Below are 26652 nucleotides of genomic sequence, written 5' to 3'. Positions count from 1 at the left end.
GATTTTAAAATATTCCTATTGGAATTTGAAAATTATATTAAATCTTTAGAATTTATCCATAATAATAATAATAATTTAAAAAAAGCTCTAACACCCTGGCTATTTACAAACAATTATTTAATATTGTCTGAACTCTCTGTTGTATTTATTTCTTTATATTTGTTAGTTCTGTTATTTTTATTTATTTATTTACTTTTTCATACTATTATTTGTATATTATGCTTTGTATCTTTCATTATTTCATTAAACTTATTTGTTCAAAAAAATTTTTTTTTTTAAAATGTCGTTTTAATTTCCCAGAAAGTAAAAACAAACCCGGAAGTTGATGACACGAAAATCTTGTACCGCTGGTCATCTCTGCAACGCCAGTCTGTGCGTGTTGTTCTAGCTGAAGTTACGCCTATTTCTCACACAAACTTCACCAAAACTGATAGAGGAATCGCAAAGGTGAGGAACGATCAATTTTTACAGCAGTAAGGTATTGTAAGTTCAGGATACGTAGTCTTAGATCAGTGTTTAATGTGTAAATTCCGCAGAGATCTTATTTAATGCGTACATGTGCGTTAAACTCCTTCTGACTTTCCATAACGCAATGTAAATATATGTAGAATAGATAAGAATTTCACACTATAGTTACTCATCCTGATATTCGACACATTTTGGGGCTTTTTCCTCAATATGTCACTATTATGAAAATATATTTAATCAGGCGTTTAGTTGTGATCCATGTTTTCAATCTGGGTGGGGCGTTGATTTTTTTCCTCCTTCCAGTGGGTGTGCTTCTAATTACATTGTTAGGGCATGTTATTGCATGATAAATAACTGACCAAGCCAGTGTTACCTGTTGTTACATACAGACACTGTAAACTTTGACGCCACTTTGACCTTGAATTAACCCTTTCATGCATAATGGTCACTACAGTGGACAGCTGATCAAAGGTGTTTTCTTGAATATTTATGGATTTGTTGTTTTGTGCATCATCCCATATGCTGTAATTCATACCATTACTGTAACTTTACTGTAGATAAACCTGATCTGCAGTAACATGTTCAAATGGAAAAAATTGCTAATTGTTACTAGACTGAAATAAACAGTTTTGGGTTTTTTTTTTTTTCTAAACAAAAAGTTGTTTGTTTTTTTGCATATTATCTCCATGCAGGCGTGTTAAAATGTGAGAACACATCAGATTCGCAGCATTAAAAATGTTTTTATTTCATAGTTTTCACATAGTATATCAGTAAATACATGTTTCTTTGCTTCTAAAATTAAACGCATGGTGTCCAGCTGAGTGAATATTTTTGTAACTCTGTGATTAAATAGATTCATAAAAAAAATCTATCGCTTTTTTTTTTTTCATGCCTCAAGAGGAATTAAAACACTCCAGAAAAAAATCTTGATTAAGGTTCTCATAATTCATGCATGAAAGGGTTAAGGAAACTACAACAAATGATCTCTGTGTGTTGGTGTTTGTGGTGTAAGTCTGTGTACACCACTTTTACACTTGTCAGTTTAGTTTTACTGCATTTGTTTTATATGAACACAGAACATTTCACAAATCTCAGCTTATTTTGTTTGTTGTGCAAAACCTTTGCATCGATAAATATTGAATTGTGCATCTACAGGTTACAAGATGTCTTTTTTTGCCAAGAAATTAATCTGTGGCATACTTGATGTTGTCAGGTGAGAATCTGGACTAACTCCCTACATATCTAACCATTAAAGTGAGATGTTTGGTTAAACTTATTCTCCTGTCCTTGCAGCAACATCGACCCTTCCCAGTTTGCATCTTCTGACCCAGTGAGTGGCCTGAGCTCCACCCGTCCATCACTGTCCTGATAATGTGAATAAGTGCCTCTAACTGACTTGTTCCTCTGTTCTTCAGCCTCCTCCACGAAGACCAGCTGTGTTTGCAGAGCAACATGAGTCCGATGAGGAAAGACAGTTCCGTCGTGTCTTCCAACAACTTGCTGGAGATGTGAGTGAGTTCAGTATGCCCTTTGAATTTATTTTTTTGCAGAAATAAGATCTTAAACCATTGGTGTCAAACTCATTTTAGTTTAGAGGCCATATTCAGATTTGATCTCGTGGTAAATCTGTAAAAAAAACAAAACATAATAACCTTTAAATAGTGTCAAGTCCAGACTTTTCTCTGTGTTACAAAGTGAAAAAAGTAAAATTACATTATGAAAATGTTTAGATTTACAAACTACCCTTTAAAAATCTGAATAAGATGAACAACTATGAACTACCTGAAATTTCTTAAGAAAAATAAGTGCAATTGTCAAAATATTATACCTCAACTTATAATTTACACATGCACATTGTAACTTATAGATCACAGTGGATTTACAAATACACAAAAGATTTAGTAACAGGCAGAATATTGTTAAAATTACACTTACTTCTCTTAAAGGAGGGATAGTTTGCTTTTTAAAAAAAAAAAAAAAAAATGGAATTATGCATTTTAAAACATTTCCCTGTGGTCTACATAAACTGTAAATGCTACACTTGGATCTGAATTCTTCATTAATTCAACTCCACAGGTCCATCTTCAACCCTATTTCTGAGTAATGACACCAGAAAGGTCATTTTGAGCACTGGCCCTTTAAATGCACGACTAACTTCACACCCCACCCCCTCCAGGTTGTTGACTGTGCTGCTCTGTCCCGTTCAGCCTCTTGTGTTCGTTAATACAACCAACAACGGAACATTTTAGGTAATCGGCTCAAAGTTTGGACATATTTTCAGTTTTTACTACAACCGCTGCAGCAGAGAAACAATTATGTCAAACTCTGAGAAATTTTCATTGGAAGTCTTGACCTTATATGTGCAAATGTCATGACGTAACTAGTTACAGACACAACAAATTAAGCAGGAATTAAAACAGGCTGTAAAAATCCACTCAATTTTTGCCAAAATGAATATAAAGATAGCTTTGCAGCACCTGGAGGGTTCCAATTAAATTTTTTTTGAACTATTAGGGTCCAAATACACAAATCAATGTACCAAAGACTAATAAAAGTTTAGCAAAATATGACCCCTTTAAGACATTTCTGGTTGTTTATATTTATTCAGGTTATTCACATTTTTTGTGGAAGAATATTTTCTAAATGCAAACATTTTCATGTAATTTTACTTTTTTTCACTAAAACAAGAGAAATATTTGGAGTCATTGTTATTTAGAGATTATTATGATTTTACTAGTCCGACCCACTTGAGATTGGATTGAATTGGGCTGAATGTGGCCCCAGAACTAAATGAGTTCAGTACCGCTGATTGTTAATATCTTCAGTGGAATCTTCATCCCACAGACTAGACTAGACACTTCAGTGGTCTGGTTTTGGCCCAGGGGCCGCATGTTTGACCTCCCTGCATTAAACCATTTTGTGCTTATTTGATTGTACTACATAGTTGTACAGTATATCTGTTGTTGTTACATGTTACAATGACAATAAAGGACTATTCTATTCTATTCTATTCTATTCTATTCTATTCTATTCTATTCTATTCTATTCTATTCTGTATGTACACTTTTGCAGATAAAGTTGGAATAATTTAGTTTTCAGACACATTCCTGTTTTTATTCCTATTTCTACACATCAGTAATCACCTTTAACCTGGTGCAATGATTACATACTGAGTAAACAAGAATAAATCACATTGTCACAATCATTCCATGAAAAGAGGTAAAAATATTTTATTCCAATTTTATGGGCAACAGGTGAATTTGTGGAGTTTACAGTGCTGATATTTGTCATACAGGACATGGAAGTGAGCCCAAATGAACTGATGAACATCCTAAACAGAATCATTGGAAAGCGTAAGAGGCTGTCTTCTTATCACATATTCAAATCACATTTTACTGTCTTTTGAAATGATCTACACAGTGTTGAATAGCTGTTGTTTCTATACTTCAGATGGAGACCTGAAGACAGATGGTTTCAGTATTGAGAATTGCAGGAGCATGGTGGCGGTCATGGATGTATCCTTTCTATCAGTTCGAGGCTGTATGAGTTGTGTAATGCAAGAAATCCTCCAGATTTTCAGTTTGTGTAGCATACATGTTTGATCTTTAGCACTGAAGTATCACAACATGATGACATATGTGCCATTTGATACCGGTATCATGGGTTCTTCACAAAATGTGTAAAATGTTTACAGCCTGAGCAAACAAAAGACCTACACATGAAAGTAGATGAGCAAAAACCGGTTTCAAACTGTTATGGAATTTAATTTATATTTGAGTCTTTAAAAAACACCCAAAGGTCAACTTCCATAAGTATGCTGCTTTAAAATGAATGTGGAGTTTAACCAAATTTTGTCCAAGTGTTATAGTTAAGATTTAATAATATAATTTAGATTGTAGATCAGCTTTTGCAGTTTGACAAGCAATCAAACTCTATCTGTCTATCTATCTATCTATCTATCTATCTATCTATCTATCTATCTATCTATCTATCTATCTATCTATCTATCTATCTATCTATCTATCTATCTATCTATCTATCTATCTATCTATCTATCTACATCTGTGTTAGTGAGCACTTCTCCTTTGCTGAGATAATCCATCCCCCTCACAAGTGTGACATATCAAGATGCTGATTAGACAGCATGATTATTGTACAGGTGTGCCTTAGGCTGGCCACAATAAAAGGCCACTCTAAAATGATCTTTGAACTCAACTCATGAAAAATGGGAGCAAAAGCAAAAGTGTTGTGTTTATATTTTTGTTCAGTGTACACTACCAGTCAAAAGGTTGGACTCACCTGGTTTTTCTTTATTTTCATGACTATTTACATTGTAGATTTGCACTGAAGGCATCAAAACTATGAATCAACACATACGGAATTATGTAGATTTAAAAAGTGTGACATATAACCATGTATTATATTTTAGATTCTTCAAAATGGCCACATTTTGAAGAATCTATCTATCTATCTATCTATCTATCTATCTATCTATCTATCTATCTATCTATCTATCTATCTATCTATCTATCTATCTATCTATCTATCTATCTATCTATCTATCTGTCTGTCTGTCTGTCTGTCTGTCTGTCTGTCTGTCTGTCTGTCTGTCTGTCTGTCTGTCTTAATGTTTGTCTAAACTGGAGCTAAAGAAGACAGATTCTGTGTTTGTTCCTTAATGGTGTTTCAGAGTGACAGCACTGGAAAACTTGGCTTTCACGAATTCAAATACCTCTGGAACAACATTAAAAAATGGCAGGCAAGTACAGAATATCCATTTCATTTGTCCAACACTTGTCTGTGGTGTAGATATATTATCACTGTGGCCAGAAAATACAGCTTTTATTTAAATGTAAAGTGCAGCAAACTGAACTGTGTATATTAACTACCATGTTTGACATTATAACCATTATGAGAAGTAAATATTTCTCAGTTTGTTATTTTCATTTAGGGTTACTTTCTTTTAAATGAGGTAGTTCTGTTGTTTGTTGTTTTGGCCTGAATTCACCCTGAATTGAATATTGTCTTTTAGTTGCCATGACCTTGATCACTTGTACATAATTATCTGCATGCTTTGTGGAATTTTTTTTAGTTTACCTGGTTATGGGGGGATGGGGGTCCCTTTACACTGCCATGACTGCCATGACCCAGAGAAACACTGTTTTTTTTCCTCTGGGTTTGTCAGTCAGCTTAGCAGGGAACTCCTGTACTGGGTGCAAATGCTTTAAATACTTTTCTTGTTAATATCTAGGGAGTGTACAAGGCTCACGACACAGATCGCTCTGGTGTCATTAGTGCAAGTGAGCTGCCTGGTGCTTTCGCAGCTGCAGGTGAGTTTTTCTGCATATTTGGAAAGTTTCTGTTAAAATCAGACAGGACCTCACCTCACTAATGCCAGTAATAGCATGTGCTCTTAAAGCAGTTTTCACAGAAGCATAAATCACATGCAAAAGTGCCTTGAGTTTCCTGCCAATCGTTGTCTATAAGCTGGAAATGGTAGCCTCTGGTACAGTTTTCAGTTACTCTTCAGATGTGGAATTTGATGTTGGTGGGGTTTGAGCTGCAGTTGGTATAATAATGAGTGGTGTTGTTCAGGATATCCTCACCCTTATTAGAGCAGACACAGTGAATCCAACCTCCTTAATCCACCTGTTTGTCAAGCTGCCTAGTGTGTATTCTGTCTGCCCACTAGGCTGCAGGTGCACCAGTGATAAGTCATCTGTTGAAAACAAAATCACATAACTATCACAGTCATCACATGTGAAAAGGCTCATGCAGCATGTGCATCATCAACTCTTTTGTGTTCTTTATATGTATAGTGTGTGTGTGTGTGTGTGTGTGGGGGGGGTCTCAGTAGGTTACAGAAGTAACTGCAGGGTCTTCATAATGTGGGATGGACACCTGCTTTGAGTATAATACATAATGATGTGGAACTCTGATAGAAAAATAACTGTGTCCCAGTTGTGTTCTTATTTCTGATTAGTCTGATGTAAGTGCCTTAATTACTCCATTGTTTTTAATGAATTTTTTAAATCTTTTTTTTTTTCCCATTATAAGTAAATGGGCAAAATTTCAAATGCCTTTAAAAACATCAATTTTGTTTCAATTTACTTCAAACTTGGCAAAAATGTAGAGGCAGTTGATATGCTGACATCAGCACAGGCATAGACATGATGACATCAGCTGGACTGATGCCAAAATAAGCTACAATACGTGCAAGGGGTTCAGTTGTTCTTTGTATCAAGAAGATGATATTCTCACCTTAAGATGTCGTCATTATGAAAATGTAACCCTGTAGGTTAAGTGTCAGCCTGTGTGTGTGAATTGTTATTATCTTATGTCTAATGCATGCAGTAACTGCCTTACATAGACACTTTTGGAGGTGACTCCCATCCTCACCTTTGTTACTCTGACAGACAGTGGTGCGTGTCTAGTGTGGGAGGGGGTGTAACCGAGGTGGTGGGGAGATGGAGGAGGCAGAGAGAATGGGCTCTATCCACAGCCCCACTATTTCCTAAACTTCAGGTGGCTCCTCTATTTCCTGTTTTTCATTATTGGACACACTGATTAATGCAGGTGTGTCTGACCACAGCAGTCACAACAAGAAGTAGCAGACACATCTGGATTAATCAGTGTGTCCAATAATGAAAGACAGGAAATAGAAGAGTAGAGGAGCCACCTGAAGTTTAGGAAGTAGTGGGGCTGTGCATGAAGCCTATCCCAGGCAAGAGAAAGAGCTGGATGCATGTGGAGCTGCTGCTGAAGTGGAAGTAGAGTCAGTGGATGTGACTGTACAGGCCGGGGCAGGAGAAATGTGGTCCACAGTGTCGAACCTGTTGAAGAACTGGTTGAGCTCATAGACTCTTTCCACAATACCCGCTGTTGGTTTGTCTCTATTTGTGTATAAAGAGCTTCAAAAGAAAAAATGTTTTTCATGTGTTCATCTCCTCCTCAGGTTTCCGCCTCAATGATGCCATGTACGAGATGATCATCCGCAGATACAGTGATGAAAATGGGGACATGGATTTTGATAATTACATTGGCTGCCTTGTGAGACTGGATGCTATGTGTCGTGAGTGTTTTTTTTTTTTAGTTGTGTTCATTTAATATCTTTATAATCAGTCTAAAATTTAACTAACATTATTATCTTTCTGTCTGTAGGTGCCTTCAGAACCCTGGATAAAGACAATAATGGGACAATCAAAGTTAATATTCAGGAGGTAAACCTAATTAACCACTTTGTGTTACTCATTTTAATGTGCTCTCCTCAAATGTTTGCACTGTGAAAGGGAATCCTACAATTTTGTAATTAGGTCTAAAGTAACTGTCCTCTAACTTTGTGCTGTGCCTTTTTTAATAAAACTAACCCCATAGGATATCTAACTGTAAACTGAAGCATCTTCTCTGTTTTTCTCTTTTCAGTGGCTTCAGTTGACCATGTATTCTTGAGTCCAGGTGATGCCTCCTCTTCTGCTTATTATACAACACTACTTTTCTCTACACAGCACCATCTTTTTTTTCAATAGTCTTTCCAACTTCAGTTATTAAGCAGGGCCATTGTGTGTGCAGGTTTAAATTGAATGGTGCTACAATATGTTGTACTTCTGTCACATCTACATGCAAGGTTTCACGACTGTATTAAACTGCACTCACAATGGGACCCTTATGTAAACACAATTCAGGTGCATAAACTTAGGCCTTGTACTTTGCTGACTTTAGATGTAATCCACAATGTTTGTTATGCATTTCCTCTTACTGTTCTGTAACCCCTCACACCAAAATGACATGAGAAGAGCAAACGTGCAGAATCATCAAAAAAATCATCTTTTTTATTTATTCTGGGCCATTTTTTTCTCCAAATATGTGTTTGATCTTAATTGAACTGCACCTCCTGACAACTATAACAGTCAAAAAATTCAAACCCTTCAATGTTTTTCTGTGAGGAGAGACTGACCAAATGGATCTCTAGCTAAGCTGAGCGGTTGATGGAAAAATACAACATCAATAGTGGGTTAGACTAATTCTTTGTATGTGGATTATCACACTCAACAGAAATCATAACAGTGTTTGCATTTGTGTGTGTGTGTAGCACTAATATTGTGACTTACTAAGGCAGTCCCTGCTCTGGGTTCAGGCGCTTCTTGGGGCAGATCATGACAACAACAATAACGAAGAGTCATTATAAACATACGGCACATACACAGAAATAGTCTAACCCCCTAGTCATGTTGTAATTTTCCATCAGCTGTCGTGGTTGATTTTTTTGTCTAAACTGACACATATATCATCTGTTTTCCTTGACGTGTAGCGTACTATACGTAGGTGTGCACATATTGGTTGGTTGAAGTTTCTGTCACTGTAGGAGTTAGTTTTGTTTGTATCAGTACTTGGGGAAAAAAGGGATAAGAATGCATGTGTGTTTGGTCCATGGTTTGACCTCATGACAGACTGTAAAAGTGCTGTAAATGAGTTTCACCTGATGCTACACCTCAAACTGTCACTTGTCTCACAAACCGGTCATTTTAGACCTGATTAGATGGTGTCATAATTTGCTACTTTGTGGATAAGATGTTAAAGGTCATTCAGAGGTCATTTATTCAGTGGACTGAGCCAGTTCTCCCATCCATTCAGACAGATCAGCCTCTGATCAGGGTCATGACCTGTTTACATGCAGAGATCTGAATCTTATGTCTTAAATCAGGAAATCACTGGACAAGTTGCTCTGTTGTTGCACAGTTCTTTTGCAAGGGAATTTTTTATTCTTTTCAATATAGTGTATATTTTTGACCATACCTTTGACAAACGCCAGATGTGTTTTATGTATTGAAAACTAATGAATATGAGACAAAATAAATAGATTTACACATAAGTTACAGGCTGTGTTTTCTTCCTCATCAGTCAAACCTTTCACGTCTGACTGAATTTTATACATCTTAGCATAAACAGAATAATTATGAGTTCTAAAATGTTTCACAAACAAATTTATTGGGACCAAATTTAGATTCCTGTGATGCACCTACAGAACTCATGCTTTGTGAATTGATCTCATGGACAATAGCGATATAGTCTATATGTGTAGTTATGCAAATACTGTATAATGAATCATGAAAAGTTGTTTTTCAGTAATCTAATTCAAACAATACACATTAAATTAAATCTAAATAAGATGTTTAATGATAATTTTGATCATTATCAAATATCCAGTTCCTCAAAGTATTAAAATATTTCATAGAATCAATTAAACAAAATTCTAATACAGACATTTAAAACCTCTGTACAGCATGTACAGACATAAAAATATGATTGGGGCTCCTTTTTCACAAGTTATTGCCTCAGTTTGGGGTACACACAAGATCACTATCAACTTACAGAGGTAAAGTGGATTTGGTATTAGTTGTGTTTGTAGAACCTATGCATTATACCTTAAAAGACTTTTTCTAGTTACAGTTTGTTGACGTCAGAGCAACAGATGACAAATAACTTGATAAATGTGCAGATATAAATGTTAAAGGTAAAAAAAAAAAAAAAAAAAAAAGCTTGTTATATTTGGGCCTGTTTGAATTGCGCATGTCCAGAATGATCATGTACTAAACAGTTTATGTATGATACGGGCGAATTAAAGGCACTTAATGGACTATCAGTAGCTTTAACAAACATAAAGCATCTATAGTCATATCAGACCAAGAACTGGAACTTTGTTGAAATTCACGCCAGAACGTGAAATACGGAAGTACATGTACGGTACTGTCTGGTCCCCCTGGCCGTGTCTGCAGCGTCAGTTGTGGGAGTTGACGGACGGACGCTCCTGCCAGCTGACTCCACTTTGGGTCGTCACGCAACCTCGACCGATAACTTTACTAAGTGTTGTTGAAGTGTCCTTTTGGTAAGTGAGCGTCAAATTTTAAAACACCAGGTTGTCGTCGGTTCAGAATATGTCGTTTTAGTTCGGTGCTAACCATGTAGGCTAAACCTACGAGCTAGACTCTGACTTGTGATAAATTTGACAGGATGCTATGTACCTTTAGGCTAACGCTAGCTTGTTTTAGCCAAAGTTAGCTAAGCTAGTTAGCTTGGTAGCATTGTCAGTATGAGCCAGACAGCTTTTTAAAATGCTGTATCGTTGCATTAAAAGGGTTTTGCTTTGCTGATGTGTAAATACTGTTAAACATAAATTAATACTACTCAGCGATTTTAAATGTTCCATACTGCAGTTGATGTTTGTGGGGTGTAGAGCAAGTTGAGGAAGATGGAGTAATGCTAATGCTAACATTGAACATATTACTTGGGCTTTCGTCCAGTATGTCACTATCAAGTAAACATATGTTTATTTGTGACCCCTGTGATCCATTATTGTAGTCTGGGCGGGGTCCTATTTTTTCCCTTTACGGGCTGGATTCTTTTCAAGCATAGTGGGTGTGTCAGTAATTTTTATGACCACGAGTCATTGCTTGATAATAACCAACAAGTTTTAGCTGCAGTGAAATACAGGCTCAGTACACTTTGTAACACAACAAACGATACTGTTGTATTTATGTCTGCTTTCTACAACTTGTTGACTGTTGCTTCACTATATTTTTTTTTTTTACCAGAGGACATGACATTAATGCCATGACATGTTGTTTATTGATTAAAGGAAAAATCCAAGGAATGACGTATTTTAATGAAAGCGTTCATTTCCATTTCCAACATAGTCCTGATATGTTTTCAAGATTAAAAAACTAGTCAAAACGATTAGCTGAAAGCTACTAATAATTCCGATTTTGCTTGGGATTGTTGAGAAAGACAATCAGTCAGCAGAAACTCATTGTCAATACAAAGTAATGACAGTAGCACATTAGATTTTTGGTTTTGTAAGTGGCATTTTGTAGCTCATTATGTTAACTGATGGTACAGCATGTTGTGGTGTAAAACTTTGTATTAATACATGTTGCATTTTACTTTTACAGCTAACAGAAAATGTCTTTTTTTGCCAAGAAATTGATTGGTGGCCTAATTAATGTAGTCAGGTGAGTATCCACACTACCTACCTACATGTCCGTTCCACAAAGTGAAATATTTAAAGTTGTTCTCCTGTCCTTGTAGCAACATCGACCCTGCCCAGTTTATTCCCTCTGACCCAGTGAGTGACCTGAGCTCCACCTGTCCATCACTGTCCTAATAATGTGAATGATAAGTGTCTCTAATTGACGTGTTTTTCTGTCCTGCAGCCTCCACCACGTAGACCAGCTGTGTTTGCAGAGCAAGATGAGTCTGATGAGGAGAGACAGTTCCGTCGTGTCTTCCAACAACTTGCTGGAGATGTGAGTGCAACATGCTCTTTTTTTTCCGTATTTCTATTTTTATAAATATATGGTGTAAACTTAAACATCCTTAAATTATTATTTAGTTGTACAACATAGATGTGTACTTGCACAGTTTTTTTACAATGCTGATATTTATCATACAGGATATGGAAGTGAGCCCAGCTGAACTGATGAACATCCTAAACAGAATCATTGGAAAGCGTAAGAAGCAGTTTTCCTGTCACACAAGTTTTACTGGTCTTTTGGACTGATCTACACAGCGTTGAATAGCTGTTGTTTCTATACTTCAGATGGAGACCTGAAGACAGATGGTTTCAGCATTGAGAATTGTAGGAGCATGGTGGCGGTCATGGATGTATCCTTTCTCTAAGTTTTAGGTTGTAGGTGTTGTGTAATAAGGGACATCTTCCTTTACTACAGTACAGATTATGATCTGGCCTATTAAAACTGATTTTCCGTGTGTGTAGCATGCATCTTTGGTATTTAGCATTGGTGAATCATAACATGATGACTTATTTGCCATTTGATACCGGTATTAAGGTTACTTTGCAAAATTCTTTTCAAAATATGTAAAATGTTTGCAGCTTGAGCAAACAAAGGACCAACACATGAGAGAGGAAGAGCAAAAACTGGTGTCATACTGTCATGAAAATGAATTTCTGTTTGGGTTTTTGGTCCAAAGATCCATTTATCAACTTCCAATGGTATGCTGTTAAATAACTCCAGTTAATTCTATTTGTAATGTCAGAAATTTTCTGTTTAAAAGTTTCTAAAAAGGTGTTCTAATCATTGTCATTCATGGTGAAACCCCCTGTTTAATATGCTTTTAAACGGGTCATACAAATGTTCAAACCCACCTATGAATTCTGAACCATATGAATGACACATGAAAATACGCCTTGGGTAAACACTGTGGATATGTGATAGTTCAATGTTTGTCTAAACTGGAGCTAAAGAAGACAGCTTCTGGGTGTGTTCCTTAAGGGTGTTTCAGAGTGACAGCACCGGAAAACTTGGCTTTCACGAATTCAAATACCTCTGGAATAACATCAAAAAATGGCAGGCAAGTGCACAAAGTCCATTTCATTCATTCTACACCTGTCTGTTACAGTGGAATACCAGCAACTGTGTTGTACATCACCTTTTAATGAGCTTAAGATGTTTACTTAAAAACCTAGATTTTATTGAATTTGGTACAGGATTAAACATGTTATTTTAAACTCATGAAGTTAATCTTAACAACAGCTCATTAATAATGGCAAGTGTGTGGTGAATTACAATAACCTTAGCCAGAGAAAGACTGGGTTTTTTTTGTTTTGGTTTTTCTCTAGGATTGTGAGTCATCTTACCAGGAAACTCTTGTACTGGGTTTAAATACTTTAAGCACTTTCTTTGTAAATGTTTAGGGAGTGTACAAGGCTTACGACAGAGATGGCTCTGGTGTCATTGGTGCAGAAGAGCTGCCTGATGCTTTTAGAGCTGCAGGTGAGTTTTTTTTAAGTTTTTGTAAAACCTAAAATTAGGCAGAACTTAACCACTAATAATATATGAACATAAAGCTGCAGATGTAGATGCATAAAATACTTTCTAAAGCACCTTAGGTTTTCTATCAGTTGTTATGTCTGTGTCTGTTTCATAAGCCAGAAAAATTGTCTTCAACCTTTATAGGTGCCACTGTCCCAGAAGACTTCTTTGTTGATGTCTTAAATATTATCTGAGTTATTTGAGTATATTTGTGTAATGTGGCACAACTTTAATCCTGCCTACATGAACCAGTCTACAGAATATCAACAATAGCTATGGCAGCAAGTAATGTTAGTAATTTCTTTTAGTTGCAGAATATTCTTACCAGTGCTATACATGTATCTGGCACTTTCCACAGTCATCCTGAAATAGGGGTAAAAGTTAACTTGGGTTGTCTAGTTCAGGAACCGATTTACAGTCATCTTGGGTGACACCAGAAATGTGTTGTAGCAACAGCGTCTTTACAAAATAGAGTCCAGAAAGGTGTTTTGGTGCACAGTGGGCATGAGCATTGTTGAAGTAAAATGACTAAACCTATACTAAAGACGCACAAAATCACTTGCGTCTTTTTTAAAACTCGGAATTTTCAGTGAGTAGTTGCAGCTTGGAGGTTGTCGTTCCTTTATGTAGTGAGGATGACATACAAACTGAAGACGCACAAATGTAAAAAGGAAGCAAAATGCCAGTTGTGCCAGAACAGTTGCACAGCATTAAGTAACCTATTGGCTGAGCTGTTGTGTAGCTTGTTGACAAGGGGGATGAAGAATCTCCTGTATTGTTAGTTCTGTAGGGTGAGCTTTTCACTGCAGCTCCTTCTCTCAGAATACACTGAAGGGGATAATCGATATTGTTCAGGATAACTTGTGATGAATTCAGTGTAATTCTAGCCTCTGTCCAGTCCCTGATCTGAGCTTTTTCCACCCACTTATCTAGCCACTCTGTTTTTCATGTGGTCCTCCTAGTGGGGTCATCCAGTTGAAAGCAGGCTCATGCAGCATGTAGCAGACAGCATCATCCACTCATGTGTTCTTTATATGTAAATTGCAGTGGGTCTCAGTTGGTACAGAAGTAGATGCTTCAGGGTTTTCGTGATGTGGGATGAATGCCTGCTTTGTGTACAATACATGAAGATGTTGGCAGTGCAGCATCTCACATACACAGTCTAGGTATAATATCTGATTTACCCCCATCTGAGACATCTGACTTCCATCCTCACCTCTGTTACTCTGACGGACAGTAGGTGGTGTAACTGAAGTGGTGGGGGGATGGAGGAAGCAGAGTGAATAGGTGTGACTGTACTTGCTGGAGCAGGAAAAACATAATCCACACAGTGTCAAACCTGTTGAAGAACTGGTTGAACTCATGGACTCTTCCCCCACCACCCACTGTTGGCTTTTTTCTATTTGTGTATAAAAAGCTTTGAAAGTAAAATGATGTTTTTGTGTTCATCTCCTCCTCAGGTTTCCCCCTCAATGATGACCTGTTCAACATGATCATCCGCAGATACAGTGATGAACAGGGGAACATGGATTTTGACAATTACATTGGCTGCCTTGTGAGACTGGATGCCATGTGTCGTGAGTGTCTTTTTTTTTAGTTGTGTTCATTTAATATTTTTATAATCAGTCTAAAATTAAACTAACAGTATTATGTTACTGTCTGTAGGTGCCTTCAAAACCCTGGATAAAGACAATAATGGGACAATCAAAGTTAATATTCAGGAGGTAAAGTGATGCAGTGTTTTGTATTTTTGTTTTTTTATGGCATTCCATTCAATACGGATTTGATTGGATATGTAGCGATAATCATGAAGCATCTTTTCTGTTTTTGTCTTTTCAGTGGCTTCAGTTGACCATGTATTCTTGAGTCCAGGTGATGCCTCTTCCTCCACTTATTATACATAAACCACTTTTCTCTACACAGCATCAATCATGTTTGCATAATCTCTACAAATTTTAATTATTCAGCAGAGCCATTGTGTGTGCAGGTTAGATTTGAATTCCGATACAATATGTTGTACTTAAACACTGTTATCAGGTGGTTTGTTCTTCTATGTTAAATGTACATGCAAGATTTTGTGACTGTATAAAAACCAGAAAGCACAGACCTGCACTTACGGAGGAGCCCACAAAAAGCTGAAGGCTCCAGACAAGTATGTAACACAAATCAGGTGCATGAAAACAGGCCTTGTACTTTAACTTTTGGTCTAACCCACAGTGTAAGGTTTGTTTTACATTTGCTTTTTATTTGCATTGTCCCATCATGCCATAACGCCATGGGAAGAGGAAACTGGGAGATTTGTGAAAACCTAGTTGAAGCAAAAGCTCTTATATCTACTTGGGGCCAGCTTTCACAAAGATATGTCAAATATGTATCTTACAGTGTTTTAACGTAATTCCTGGCTGTCAACTGACCAGTCACATCCTTGACAACTGCGATAATGAAAAGCTTTGCCATATTTTTGTGGGAACAAAAGTTGACAGTGTGCAGCACTAGCTAACCTGAGCTGTCAACCTACACTTTTCTCACCTATTTTCCCTGAGCTTTACATACTGTAGGTGTGTTCATGCCGGTTGATTGAAACGTCTGTCACTATGGGAGTTAGTTTTGTCCGTATCAGTACTTTGTATCTGGGGACCATGCAAATTAGCAAAAAAAAAAAAAAAACTCCACTTCACTTCCCCTGGGCTGTGGCCCAATTGACTTTTTGGTGACTTAAGGCTCATTTATGCTCTACATTTACGAACATAAAGCGAGCATGAACGAGCCTTAAACAGGACATGATGACCAAAAAAAAAAAATCAGAAACATCACATCAATCTAAAGATCGGTGAAGTTATTTTGAAGGTGATATGGTGTCGCTAAACAAAGATATGTGTTCAAGAGAATCCGTGTCAATCAGTCAGTCTGCACACACCCACACTACGGCTTTCAACACGTTTTAACTCTGTGCACGCTGGATCTTTGTCACATTGTCTTTGTGAAAGCAGCCCTTAATCACCTGACTGAAGTTTTTGCTGACTGAAACAGTATTGCCAGATGCCACACTGCATTGGTTGAGGCTTACAGCAAAAAAAAAAAAATTGTGGATGTGTCACTTGCAGTTTTACGTGTAGCGCAGCCTATTGCATGCAAATCAGACACTCCTTTAGTTTAGAATTGCACTGTGACTTTGTACCCGGTGGAATTTGTTTTCTACAGTTACAACTGGGGAATCTAAAAAAAAAAAATTGAGCCTTATGTGCATCTACACATTATGCATCAATCTGTAATTAGCACTATCACAATATCTATATTTCACTTCTTATTTCTGTCACAATTTACATTAACATGCTAAGAGGGAAATTTTTTTTGTGCCAATATTGTTTGAAGTGAAACATGGTCATACTAGTGTTTTTCTGTTGATTGCTTAATGCTCTGTATGTACTGAAAACGCCTAAACCAAATAATGCCAACACAGTGTGTAAACAGATGAAAATATATACATACTTATATATAAAATGTTAAACTAATGCATGTAGCCAATAGTAGAGATGCCAAGATTAAAAGTTTAAGTCATGTAGCCACAATCAAAGTGTTACTGAAATGGCTGGTTAGATTGTATCTGTGCCATATTTGGAATAAAAAAAAAACAAACACATTTGAGGTTTCTGACTCATTCTTAAACATACTGTGTATTGCTACTCAGGCTGTAGCTGGGTTTGAATCATCAGTGTGACGGCGACTAAGCGCTCATTTAGGTTCTGCTTTCGTGGTCATGTTGGAATTGGTAAAAAGTTGTTTAATAAAGCAACTAATGTGTATTTTTGTATAGTTTTCAGTTCTTTGACCCTTTATACACTACCCAAAGCAGAGGGTAGTTTGTTAATCAGTTTCAGCTGCTTCGGTGTTAATGACATTGACAACAGGTGCAATGAGACAACCCCCAAAACAACCAGTGTGCTGCCTCTAACATAGTTCAACATGATCTGTTTGGTGGTGGTTCAGTGAAGGTCTGAGGAGGCAGATCTATGGAGGGACACCCAGACCTCATTGTCAGACCCTGTGCTGGTGTAGTGGGTCCTTGGTTCCTCCTGGTGTCTGACAATGCCCGGCCTCATGTAGTGAGAATATACAGACAGATCCTGAAGGATGAAGCAACTGATACAATCGACTGGCCCCATGTTCACCTGACCTAAATCCAATAGAACACCTCTAGGACATTATGTTTCAGTCCAGGTTGCGCCTCAGATCCTCCAGGAGTTCAGTGATGTCTGGGTCCAGATCTGGGAGCAGATGCCCCAGGACACCATCCGTCTCATTTGAAGCATGTACAAGCACGAGGGCCAATGCAAGGTACCCAATAACGGTTTGAGTTACTGCAATGAAATTTCAGCAAACTGGACATGTCTTCTACATCATTTTTCTACTTTGACTTTTGGGGTGTCTTTAAATTCAGCCCTCTGTAGGTTGATCATTTTCATGTCTGTCAAATGATGTGGCACCCTGTTGTTGCAGTGTAGATATCCAGCATGATTTTTTTCCCTCTATTAGATCTGATGTGTTTGCAAAACATTCCTTTAGTTTTTTTTTAGCAGTGTTGCTAGAAAATGGCATCTGTCTTAACCTAATTGAACACCTTATCATTTAAAGATCTAAGACTGTTCTCTGATCATTTGGAAATCAGGATCCATGCATATTTTATGTCTGCATTTTTAATGGAGCCATGTATGTAATTATATCACATAACACATCAGCCTAAAAGAAAGGACCCTTAGAGGGTTCAGACCTCCACTCTTCTTGCTCCAGTGTCTTAAACTCACAAACAAATCACAGATGGTCTCTCTTAGTTTAACTAACTGTTACCATGGTAACAAAGGCTCTAAGGTAGCTTGAGAGTAAACCCATAAACTGCTCTCCAATGTTACAGGAGGGGCAAAAACAGCTCTTCAACTTAACCAGCCTCCACAATTGTTTTTTATGGATCTGCTTTAGAATTTAAAGGATTAGTCTGTCTTGGCCCGTTCCTTCTCCTTCACTGAATAGGATGAAAATTGTTGCAGTTTTCTTTGATTCCACAAACACAGTCAACAAAGGGAGATGTTTCCTTGACTTCTTCAGTGGAGGTAAATACTGCATTTGGCAAGTGGCATATATGAGCTTATATGGTATGTATATATATATATATATATATATAAATTATAATATTGGTCACACATAAATGCTGAACCAAGCTTTAAAAAAAACTATATATATATATATATATATATATATATATATAAAATTATATTTTATATATATATATATATATATATATATATATAAAATTATATTTTATTATCATTGAGCAAAATTTTTCTCAACCTACATCTGACCTAATTATTTATATCAAATACTAATTCATTTAGAAATATTTTAATACTTTGAATGCTCGGCTTTTGCCATGATATTGCCACATTTTTACATGTAAAAAATTAATTTATTGCATGCAAAGTATTTTTTTGTGTGTTGAATTAGGCCTGTTACAGCCTGGGATATGACAGTCACTAGCAGCACCATTGATTTTTTTTGGGGGGTGGGGGGTGGGCAGTGTCTAACTAATACTGCTAAGCACAAAAAAATGTGTGCCTTATTTATACATGGATTTGGAAGGGCTTCAGAGGCACATTTCTTGCGCTTAACAGTATGAGTCATTTTTTGCAAGGCATGTTTATTTATTTAGAACAATTCATACACACAATTCAAAGTGCTTTACAAAAATGAGACAAATCATGAAGACATACACAAAGATTTAAAACTAAAATATAGAATTTCAAATAGAATATTAAAAAAATTAAATAGGTAAAATAATAAGAGTGCAGATGAAAACCATTTCACTTCTTTCTTTTTCTTGTACACAGTGTAATTTAAACTCACTGTAGTAGGAGCTGAGCTGGAAATAAGATCACATAAAAAATACACAATCTTGCCAAACTTCATGTCATTTGCAGCAACTAATCAGTCCCGAAGGGTTAACATCCTTTTTTTTTTTTTTTTTTTTTTTAACCTCTACCATAAAACCTTCAAATGAAAAAAGTCCCAACAACGCCCCCTGCTGACCAACTCTGATATTTAGTTTCAAACTGTTTCCTTTATTTTCTACCTTAGCTGGTGTTCAGCTTGGTTAGTTACTTACAACAAAGACAAGTGTCTTAAACGTGAACTTCCTTCTTTTTAATAACTTGTTTCATCTCTGAGAAACATCCCTAAAAGTCAACCTACACCTCTGTTTGTGTGTGTTTGTGTTTATGACCAAGTCAACCTACAGAAGGAGAAATTAACAGGCGTATCCGCTCAAAATAAAAGCACTCATTGTAAATGGGCATAATTAAGCAAGCTGAATTTAAAGAGGGGGCATGAATAGCAAAATATCTGATGAGTGATTTACGTGATATCATTTTAAATTACGTAAAAAAAATCGATAAAAGCATAATAAAGACGTCCGTGTCGTAGAAAAGAAAACTGAACACGGTTTCATGCTAGTTAGCTAACCAGCTAGCCTTATCTGGACATTTTGTGCCTCGGCTACACGTTGGCTAGCTTGACATTGTGTGTGTGTGTGCGCTGTCTTTTCTGTAACAAACTTTATCGATTCCGGACTACATCAAAACTTCTGTGATTTGGGGGTAAGTTCAGCATCTCATTGCCTTCATTTATCATAATTTCGTACCTTGTGAAGTCAACGTGTTAGAACTAATTCCTTCAAGTGCTAGCAACATTAGCTATTTCTGACTAGCTAGCGATGCCTTCCTGCAAATGGAGTTGGTGTGTTAAGCGCTAAAGCTACCTGAGAGAATATTACCTTACCTAACAAAAAGCAAATCTGTAACACTCACTAGAGATGAACACAGTAGCGTAAAGCCGTCGATTAAATTGTTTTTGCTACAAGGTTTAGGGAAGCTAAGCTAGCTAACTGAGCTATCGCGTGTGATTGTAGCATCATCTATTGTTCATTCACCAGTAATATTATAGAATACAACCTGAAATATTTACTCTGTTGAAAAGCTGTACATGTGTATGCAATTGCCGTGCAGTTGTAATCATTATTACATAACAATAATTTATTTCATATAGTTGTTCCTGGAATCAGCTTCTTGTTAATTACATCTGTCTCAGTAGAATGAAATAACTCACCACAGTTTAGATAATGAAGGCTATAAACATGAGTGAAACAAAAGTAATGTCATTAACATTTGCATACCATTTGTTGTTTATCAGGCTCAGTACTTCCGCTGACAGCAGAAGACATTAAAGTGCAGCAGAAATCACTAAGCAGCTGGATACCCACTGACACATAGTGTGAAGGATGTCTTCACCACTATACTACAATCAAGACAGTGTAACTCGCTTCAAAAAGAGAAAAGCCCGCTTTTCTTTTAGTGAGGTCCACATACTGCTGGATGAAGTGAGGAAACATCAAATGGTTGTTGTTGGTATGTTCATATGCTTACATTATATGGGAAATGTTAGTATGTCAGTCTTCTGTGTTTGGGTTGCAGGAAAGTAAATCTATGAATAACATTAGCTTGTGGATAAATATCATTTACAGTGGATATGCATATGCTTCTTCCTTAGGTAAATTCAACCGTGGTGTGCCAGCAGATGTAAAAAAGCGCACATGGGCAGAGATCACTGCACGTGTCAATGAGATTGGTGAGTGCCAACGTGAAGTCATGGAGGTCATCAAGAAATGGGCTGATCTTAAATGTGACACAAAGCGAAAAGTAGCTGCCATGCGGGCAGGGACTGTACCAAACAGAGGCCTGAACTCACGTCTTTCAAGAGACCTTAATCCAACAGAAAAAATAGTGCTTCAGATATTGGAGATGGATAAGGAGGATCACAACATTAATGACTTTGGTCCCCTTGGTGATGATGATGATGTGGCAGAGGAGGAAGAGGAAATGGAAGAGGACGACATGATGGGGATGCAGAATTCTCCCAACGGCGGGTTTGATGTGGAGTCTATGCCCCCACCTCCTCCTTATCCCTCTGGTGGACTGGCACAGTCAGGTAACAAAGACTATCATGTTATTCTGCTCTTATTTTTGCTTGTAAAATTGTTGATGACATGGTTTTGGTTCTTCAGTGAACTGTTAGAGATAGGAATACAATCTATATACTATAATTTAATTGCTTTAAATATTGCAGGAGACTCATCGCAGGCCTCTCTTGATGTGCCGTATGATATACCACCTGCAGAAGGTGAGTAGTTATGCATGTAATATGATTATTTTCATTTGTATGAAAATGCTTTATATAATTATAGGGATCTTAATTTTTCACTGATAGTCAGAATAATGGTAGAATTGTGATAAAATATGACTAATGTTTGCGCATCACTCAGAGGAGACGGGCCTGATCAGGTTAAGGGGGTGGAGTAATCCTATGATACTCTGTTCAGTAGGAAAATATTGGCACGTAATAACTGTTTTAAAAACTTAATCCAATCTAGGACTGCAACTAATAATTATTTTCAAAAGTTCGGTAGTTATTTTCTTGAATACCCAGTATGCTGTTTGGGCCATGAAATCAGTGTTTCCCCACAGCTCTCAGATGATATGCCTAATGTCTTGTTTGACCCCTAAGATGGAGATATTCATGCGACTGTCAAAGAGGGGTAAAGAAATTAGAAAATACTTAAATTTCAGAAGTTGGAATTTAGGCTTTTTCCTAGAAAATTACTCAAACTAATCAATTATTGAATCAAAAATAGTTGATGTGCAATTTAATAGCCGACTCAATCAAGTAATTGCTGAAGTTCTGATCTATTTGTTTCTATTTAGTTGATATAAATGTATTTTTTTCTGTACATGTTTCTCCTATGTGTGGGTATCATTAGGGGAAGTGATGTGTTTCTAATTGGGACAAAAACATGACAGTGACAAAAAAATAAAATGATCTGTTCCTGATATAAATTTTTATCAGGAATAGATTTAATATTGTTGAGTACCTGATGGTCACAAAGCTTGAAGCAGTGGTTATTCCAGGACATATGTGAAAAGATAAACAAAGCCAGAATCCACAAAACATTTGATGAAATAAAAAATAAACTTCTTTTCTTACATTTCTGGCTCAGATGCTTGGTAAAATGAGATTTCTGAAAACAGTGGGGAGAATCTGCACTAATGTCAGCTATGCCCTTCACAGCCAAACAAGTTTATATCTTTTTTACGACTTCTTGCCAATGTCTCTGGCAGCATCTGTCTGATGAAACAAATCTCATCTTGTTTGGATTCGATGCAGTGTAATTGTATGTGGTGATAAGCTAATAAAAAAGTGAGTCGCGCCTACAGTCAAACATGGTAGCATCATGGTTTTGGGTAGAGTGCTGCTGGGAATGGAGAGATCAAATTCAACGATAAAATTACAGATTCCATGATAGGCTGTAAAAGTTTAAAGGGGAAGATGGTCATCTGCTTGTGAAATCTTGGTTAAAGAGACAATGACCAACAGTAATCTTTCAACAAACCACTGCCTTGATGATGTAATTGCCTGATCTGAACCCTCTAACACTCATTGGGTGTCCTGAAATTCAAGAAGGAAGAAGGCGGTTGTCACAGAAAAAGGACAAACATCTTGTGAATTTGGCTCCTAAAAAGGTCGAGGCTGTTCTGAAAAACAATGGCTCTCACATTATACTGATGTTGCTGCAAATTTTATGTGACTGCTTTAACAGTGTATTCACTGTTGTTACCAGCCATGCCTTGTTTTTCCAAACACATTGCAGGTCTTCAGTTTAATCACCTTAGTACCAGTGCCAGCAATGGAGCCACTTGGAAAGGGTGTTTCCACTTTTATGAGCTTGTGTATATTCTGTGCTTGGGATTGTGTAAACACACATCACATGACTCTAGTTCATGTCAGTGGGCCTGTTTGTATGCACACTAATACTCCAATCATTATCTGATTTCTGGAGTAATCAGATTATACCAATGATCATGTAAACAGTATAATATGAAAATCTCAGTAATCTGATTATGAGAAATTGGATGAACACACCTGGATTTCTCCCCAATACTCCGATGTCTTCATGCACATATGCCTGTTAATCTAATTAATTTCATTCTTTTACATTTGTACATGTGTTAAAAAAACAAAGCTTAGAAAAATGGAAGTGATAGTCAGGCAAGAGTGGAAAACTGAAACAGAGTGAGTGCATGTCAACACATCAGACCCGATTATTCCAATTATCAATTACTCTGTTATCAGACAATATGAGATAACCACAGCTACTACTTTTCCTTTTTCCATAGTTACTATATAACCAATATATAGTATAATATAACCACAGATACCATTTTCCTTTTTCTCTCCCTCCAGACACTGAAGCTCCATTTGGAGACTCAGACGAGGAGCAAAGAGAGGAAGCGCTGCCCTCCAAGCACCCGGCGAAACCAGCAGACGATCACCAAGGAAACAACGGCATCCAGAAACAACCTCAAATACCTCCAGTACCTTCAACCTCAACGGCCTCACTTCCAGCGCCCGGTCAGCCCCCACAGAACTTGAGGGAAAGCATGTTACAGAGTGCATCGCTAAGCCTTCAGGAGCAACACGCCACCAACATTCTGCTGGAGACGGTTTCACGATCTCTCGAGCTGTTGTCGGAGTCGGTACAACAGCTGGCAGAGACTCAGCAGGAGTTTATACGAGAGTCACTGCAGCTCCAACGAGAGACAGTTCAGGTTCTTAGAGACTTCACGGGTGGAGCCATCGCACTCATGCATGACAAACTGAACGGCCGGCCAGCGTTATAGCAGTGGAGCGGGACAGGTAGTTGGTCATTTTAAACACTGACTTCATACGCGGCCTTCAGGTGCAGGAACCGTCTTGTTCCTTTGGACTCCACAGCCAGTTACTGTACTTTTTGATAGTCCCCCTATTTTCTGTGGTTCAATTTGAAACTGTATTTGTAGTAATGTTGTATAGTTGGAATTGGTATATGTAACTAATTGAAAACGGTAAAGTTCTTTTGGCCATAAACGAGGAACATATGGAGGTTTTATCCCGCGCTACTGAAAATGAGTCATACCAGCTTGTATTTCAAACATTTTCAGGAACACACCTTATTCAACACTTTTATATACGGTAATTGTTGCGTCTTTAATTTATAAAGTCAGATCTGCGTTTCCTTGTACGCAGCTTCCCTTGCATCAGTGTTCAGAGATTATCACATGTACTGTAATGGTGAGTGAATTTCCACAACTGGCCATTATATGGTCACTATGTCTGAATTAGGGATGCAACAGTACTTGGGGAAAACTGTACCATTCAGTCCGCCCTGCATGGGACAATCCGCCCTTATGGACCACAGGTTTTCGGTTTTGCAATTGATTTCTCTCTCTCTGAGTCTGTCTGTGTCACTCGCTCAAAATGCATGTGAGTACGCAGCGTGGGGTCGCCCCACCCCTCTGTAAGAGACAGTGGACAGAGAAGCGGCTTTAGACTCAACACACATCAGAGTCCTGCATGGGTCCACCACTTTTCCAAAACCGGTACCCACATACATTACACCCCTGACCTGACCCGTGATTGAACACATTGTCTACACAGTAACTCACTTTTAAGTTCTCGTAGGTAACCGATCCAGTGCAGGACTCTGACACACAAACAACACAATGACTTACTATTACAAGGAAACGCATACGGTAGATAACCGTGGCATTTTTATACCACCATTTTCTTTTACATCCCAATGCACAACAGGAATTTATTTATAAAAAAAAAAAGCTCTCTTTGAGCCTTATGTGTGCACGTGCCAGTTTATTCGACTGTATAGAAGTAGTGAATAAGAAAGGGTTGTATTGCTCAGTACAGAAAGTGTTATTTTATTCACTATAGTGATATAATTTGTTCCCACTGTAAAATTCAGGTTTTGCTGACAAGCAAAATAAAAAATATAATTTTGGGAGAAAAAAACCTGTTCTCTTTATGCACGAAACGCGTACCAAAACCACGGCCCAAAAACTGAGGTATGGACCGAACTGTGGGCTACCTGTACCGTTGCACCCCTAGTCTGAAAGCAAATCAAGGTTTTAGATTCTCTGCAAATGCCTGCAACTGAAAACTTTATTATGGACTCATTTTATCATTGATATGATTAAGCAATTTCCAGTCATTTCTTTTAAACATGTAATAAATAAGTTATGTGTTTAAACAGAACATCTGCTGCCTCCTAACTTTGGATGTATTTCTTGGTGAATAACCAAGAGGTTCAGGTGTGTATTCAGGAGATTAACTTTTCTACACCAATCTGCTTTTGTGTGTAATTGTGAATGTGTTGTCATGTTGGGATTAGTCTTTAACTACTCTACACACGGCAGTAAAGAATACTTTTTAAATAACTCCTAATGGTTAATTCTGCCCTTTTTTTTGTATCAATGAAGTCTCAACTGTTCTGCCTTAAGTATGAGATTTATGCAGGTACATTGTGTCAGACTAAGACATTTTTTTCCTGAATTCTGAGCAATTTGCATCTCTTTTTCTTTAACCTTGCAAATGAAAGTATATTTGGTCAGAGTTGCAGGTGTGTCGAACATCCACCAGGGTGCGCTCTGAGTTTCCTAATGCATAGTATCAGCAGCTTTTATTTTCTAATCCCAAAGATGTATTTTATCTGCCACATTTCCTTTCACTTTTCAGACAAGTATCTAAAGTAACTAATGCAAAGAGCTTTACGTCTGCATGTCACAGCAGAAAAACTGGCACAATAGTAAACATCATGTAACCAAGATAGTCACTGTAACCAAAGCATTACTCTAAACCATTTCACTACCTTTAGGTGATGCAATGGTTTTCTGGTACCTTACAATTTACAAAAGAGAGCATATTTCCTTAGGACATGAATAAAGTCAATCTTGATCTCAATTTTCAGTTTCATATTTTATTCCTTACTGTGGTAGAATTGTATATTTTAATATGGAAATTCATTGCAGTTCCTTTATTTTTTTCTTTTTCTATATATATCTTGCCCCAGTTGTGTGATCTAAACACTGACTCATCCAGCAGGAATCCCCAAAATCTGTCGGCAGGATCTTATGGTGGTTTCTTCTGTCGTGATGTTTATTAAATCTCAACAATACCAATACCACAGATGGCTGCCTTCCTACTGAGACTGTTGAATAGAATACAATACAATAGACCTGTCATTGTGGTGAGGCACACGGGTGCTCTGCACAGCAGTACAGAATTGACAATAGAGAAAAAATATATACTATATACAGAAAATACACTATAAACGCAAAAAAAACCAAAATGCAAAGTTGCTTAAATTAACACCATCCAACACACCCATTCATCATGTTTCAGTCACAGAACCATCTCTGTTCTTCCTATC

General features: G+C 37.2%; 3 protein-coding genes across 5 annotated transcripts; all 3 read left to right on the top strand.

Annotated features, from left to right (window-relative positions):
• Positions 1 to 331: 331 nt before the first annotated feature.
• On the top strand, positions 332 to 9341 carry LOC115432806 (calpain small subunit 1-like). The gene is made up of 11 exons (XM_030153809.1): positions 332 to 447; positions 1624 to 1681; positions 1762 to 1798; positions 1884 to 1976; positions 3764 to 3821; positions 3919 to 3983; positions 5159 to 5227; positions 5720 to 5798; positions 7424 to 7540; positions 7630 to 7688; positions 7891 to 9341. Exons 2-11 carry the CDS (start codon positions 1632 to 1634, stop codon positions 7915 to 7917), a joined length of 654 nt encoding a protein of 217 aa, XP_030009669.1. The 5' UTR covers positions 332 to 447; positions 1624 to 1631; the 3' UTR covers positions 7918 to 9341.
• Positions 9342 to 10094: 753 nt separating this feature from the next.
• Positions 10095 to 16916, top strand: LOC115432805 (calpain small subunit 1-like). 2 transcript variants are annotated; one of them, XM_030153808.1, is made up of 11 exons: positions 10095 to 10351; positions 11415 to 11474; positions 11551 to 11587; positions 11676 to 11768; positions 11915 to 11972; positions 12062 to 12126; positions 12766 to 12838; positions 13182 to 13256; positions 14756 to 14872; positions 14961 to 15019; positions 15135 to 16916. In XM_030153808.1, exons 2-11 carry the CDS (start codon positions 11425 to 11427, stop codon positions 15159 to 15161), a joined length of 654 nt encoding a protein of 217 aa, XP_030009668.1. In that variant the 5' UTR covers positions 10095 to 10351; positions 11415 to 11424; the 3' UTR covers positions 15162 to 16916. The 2 variants fall into 2 exon arrangements, with proteins under 2 accessions (XP_030009668.1, XP_030009667.1); XM_030153807.1 differs by having other exon boundaries at positions 10098 to 10351; positions 12766 to 12834; positions 13178 to 13256.
• Positions 16917 to 19507: 2591 nt separating this feature from the next.
• On the top strand, positions 19508 to 26129 carry LOC115432804 (nuclear apoptosis-inducing factor 1). Of its 2 annotated transcripts, none has more exons than XM_030153806.1 (5): positions 19508 to 19939; positions 20532 to 20746; positions 20889 to 21260; positions 21465 to 21518; positions 23637 to 26129. In XM_030153806.1, the coding sequence occupies exons 2-5, from the start codon at positions 20620 to 20622 to the stop codon at positions 24071 to 24073; spliced, it is 990 nt and encodes a 329-aa protein (XP_030009666.1). In that variant the 5' UTR covers positions 19508 to 19939; positions 20532 to 20619; the 3' UTR covers positions 24074 to 26129. The 2 variants fall into 2 exon arrangements, with proteins under 2 accessions (XP_030009666.1, XP_030009665.1); XM_030153805.1 differs by having other exon boundaries at positions 19514 to 19939; positions 20889 to 21326.
• Positions 26130 to 26652: the final 523 nt, after the last annotated feature.

Source organism: Sphaeramia orbicularis, chromosome 14 (assembly GCF_902148855.1).
Source record: "Sphaeramia orbicularis chromosome 14, fSphaOr1.1, whole genome shotgun sequence".
NCBI classification, from domain to species: domain Eukaryota; kingdom Metazoa; phylum Chordata; class Actinopteri; order Kurtiformes; family Apogonidae; genus Sphaeramia; species Sphaeramia orbicularis.
Note: the sequence above shows the minus strand (reverse complement) of the source record. Positions and strands in the feature narration are given on the sequence as shown.

Bases quoted from the DNA above. Each gene is read 5' to 3' on its own strand.
- LOC115432806 (XM_030153809.1), top strand. From the start codon at position 1,632: ATGTCTTTTTTTGCCAAGAAATTAATCTGTGGCATACTTGATGTTGTC. The intron at 5,799-7,423 runs GTGAGTTTTTCT...TCTCCTCCTCAG, and splicing joins TGGTGCTTTCGCAGCTGCAG to GTTTCCGCCTCAATGATGCC. The intron at 7,541-7,629 runs GTGAGTGTTTTT...TTCTGTCTGTAG, and splicing joins GAGACTGGATGCTATGTGTC to GTGCCTTCAGAACCCTGGAT.
- LOC115432805 (XM_030153808.1), top strand. From the start codon at position 11,425: ATGTCTTTTTTTGCCAAGAAATTGATTGGTGGCCTAATTAATGTAGTC. The intron at 11,973-12,061 runs GTAAGAAGCAGT...TCTATACTTCAG, and splicing joins AAACAGAATCATTGGAAAGC to ATGGAGACCTGAAGACAGAT. The intron at 13,257-14,755 runs GTGAGTTTTTTT...TCTCCTCCTCAG, and splicing joins TGATGCTTTTAGAGCTGCAG to GTTTCCCCCTCAATGATGAC.
- LOC115432804 (XM_030153805.1), top strand. From the start codon at position 20,620: ATGTCTTCACCACTATACTACAATCAAGACAGTGTAACTCGCTTCAAA. The intron at 20,747-20,888 runs GTATGTTCATAT...CTTCTTCCTTAG, and splicing joins ACATCAAATGGTTGTTGTTG to GTAAATTCAACCGTGGTGTG. The intron at 21,519-23,636 runs GTGAGTAGTTAT...CTCTCCCTCCAG, and splicing joins TGATATACCACCTGCAGAAG to ACACTGAAGCTCCATTTGGA.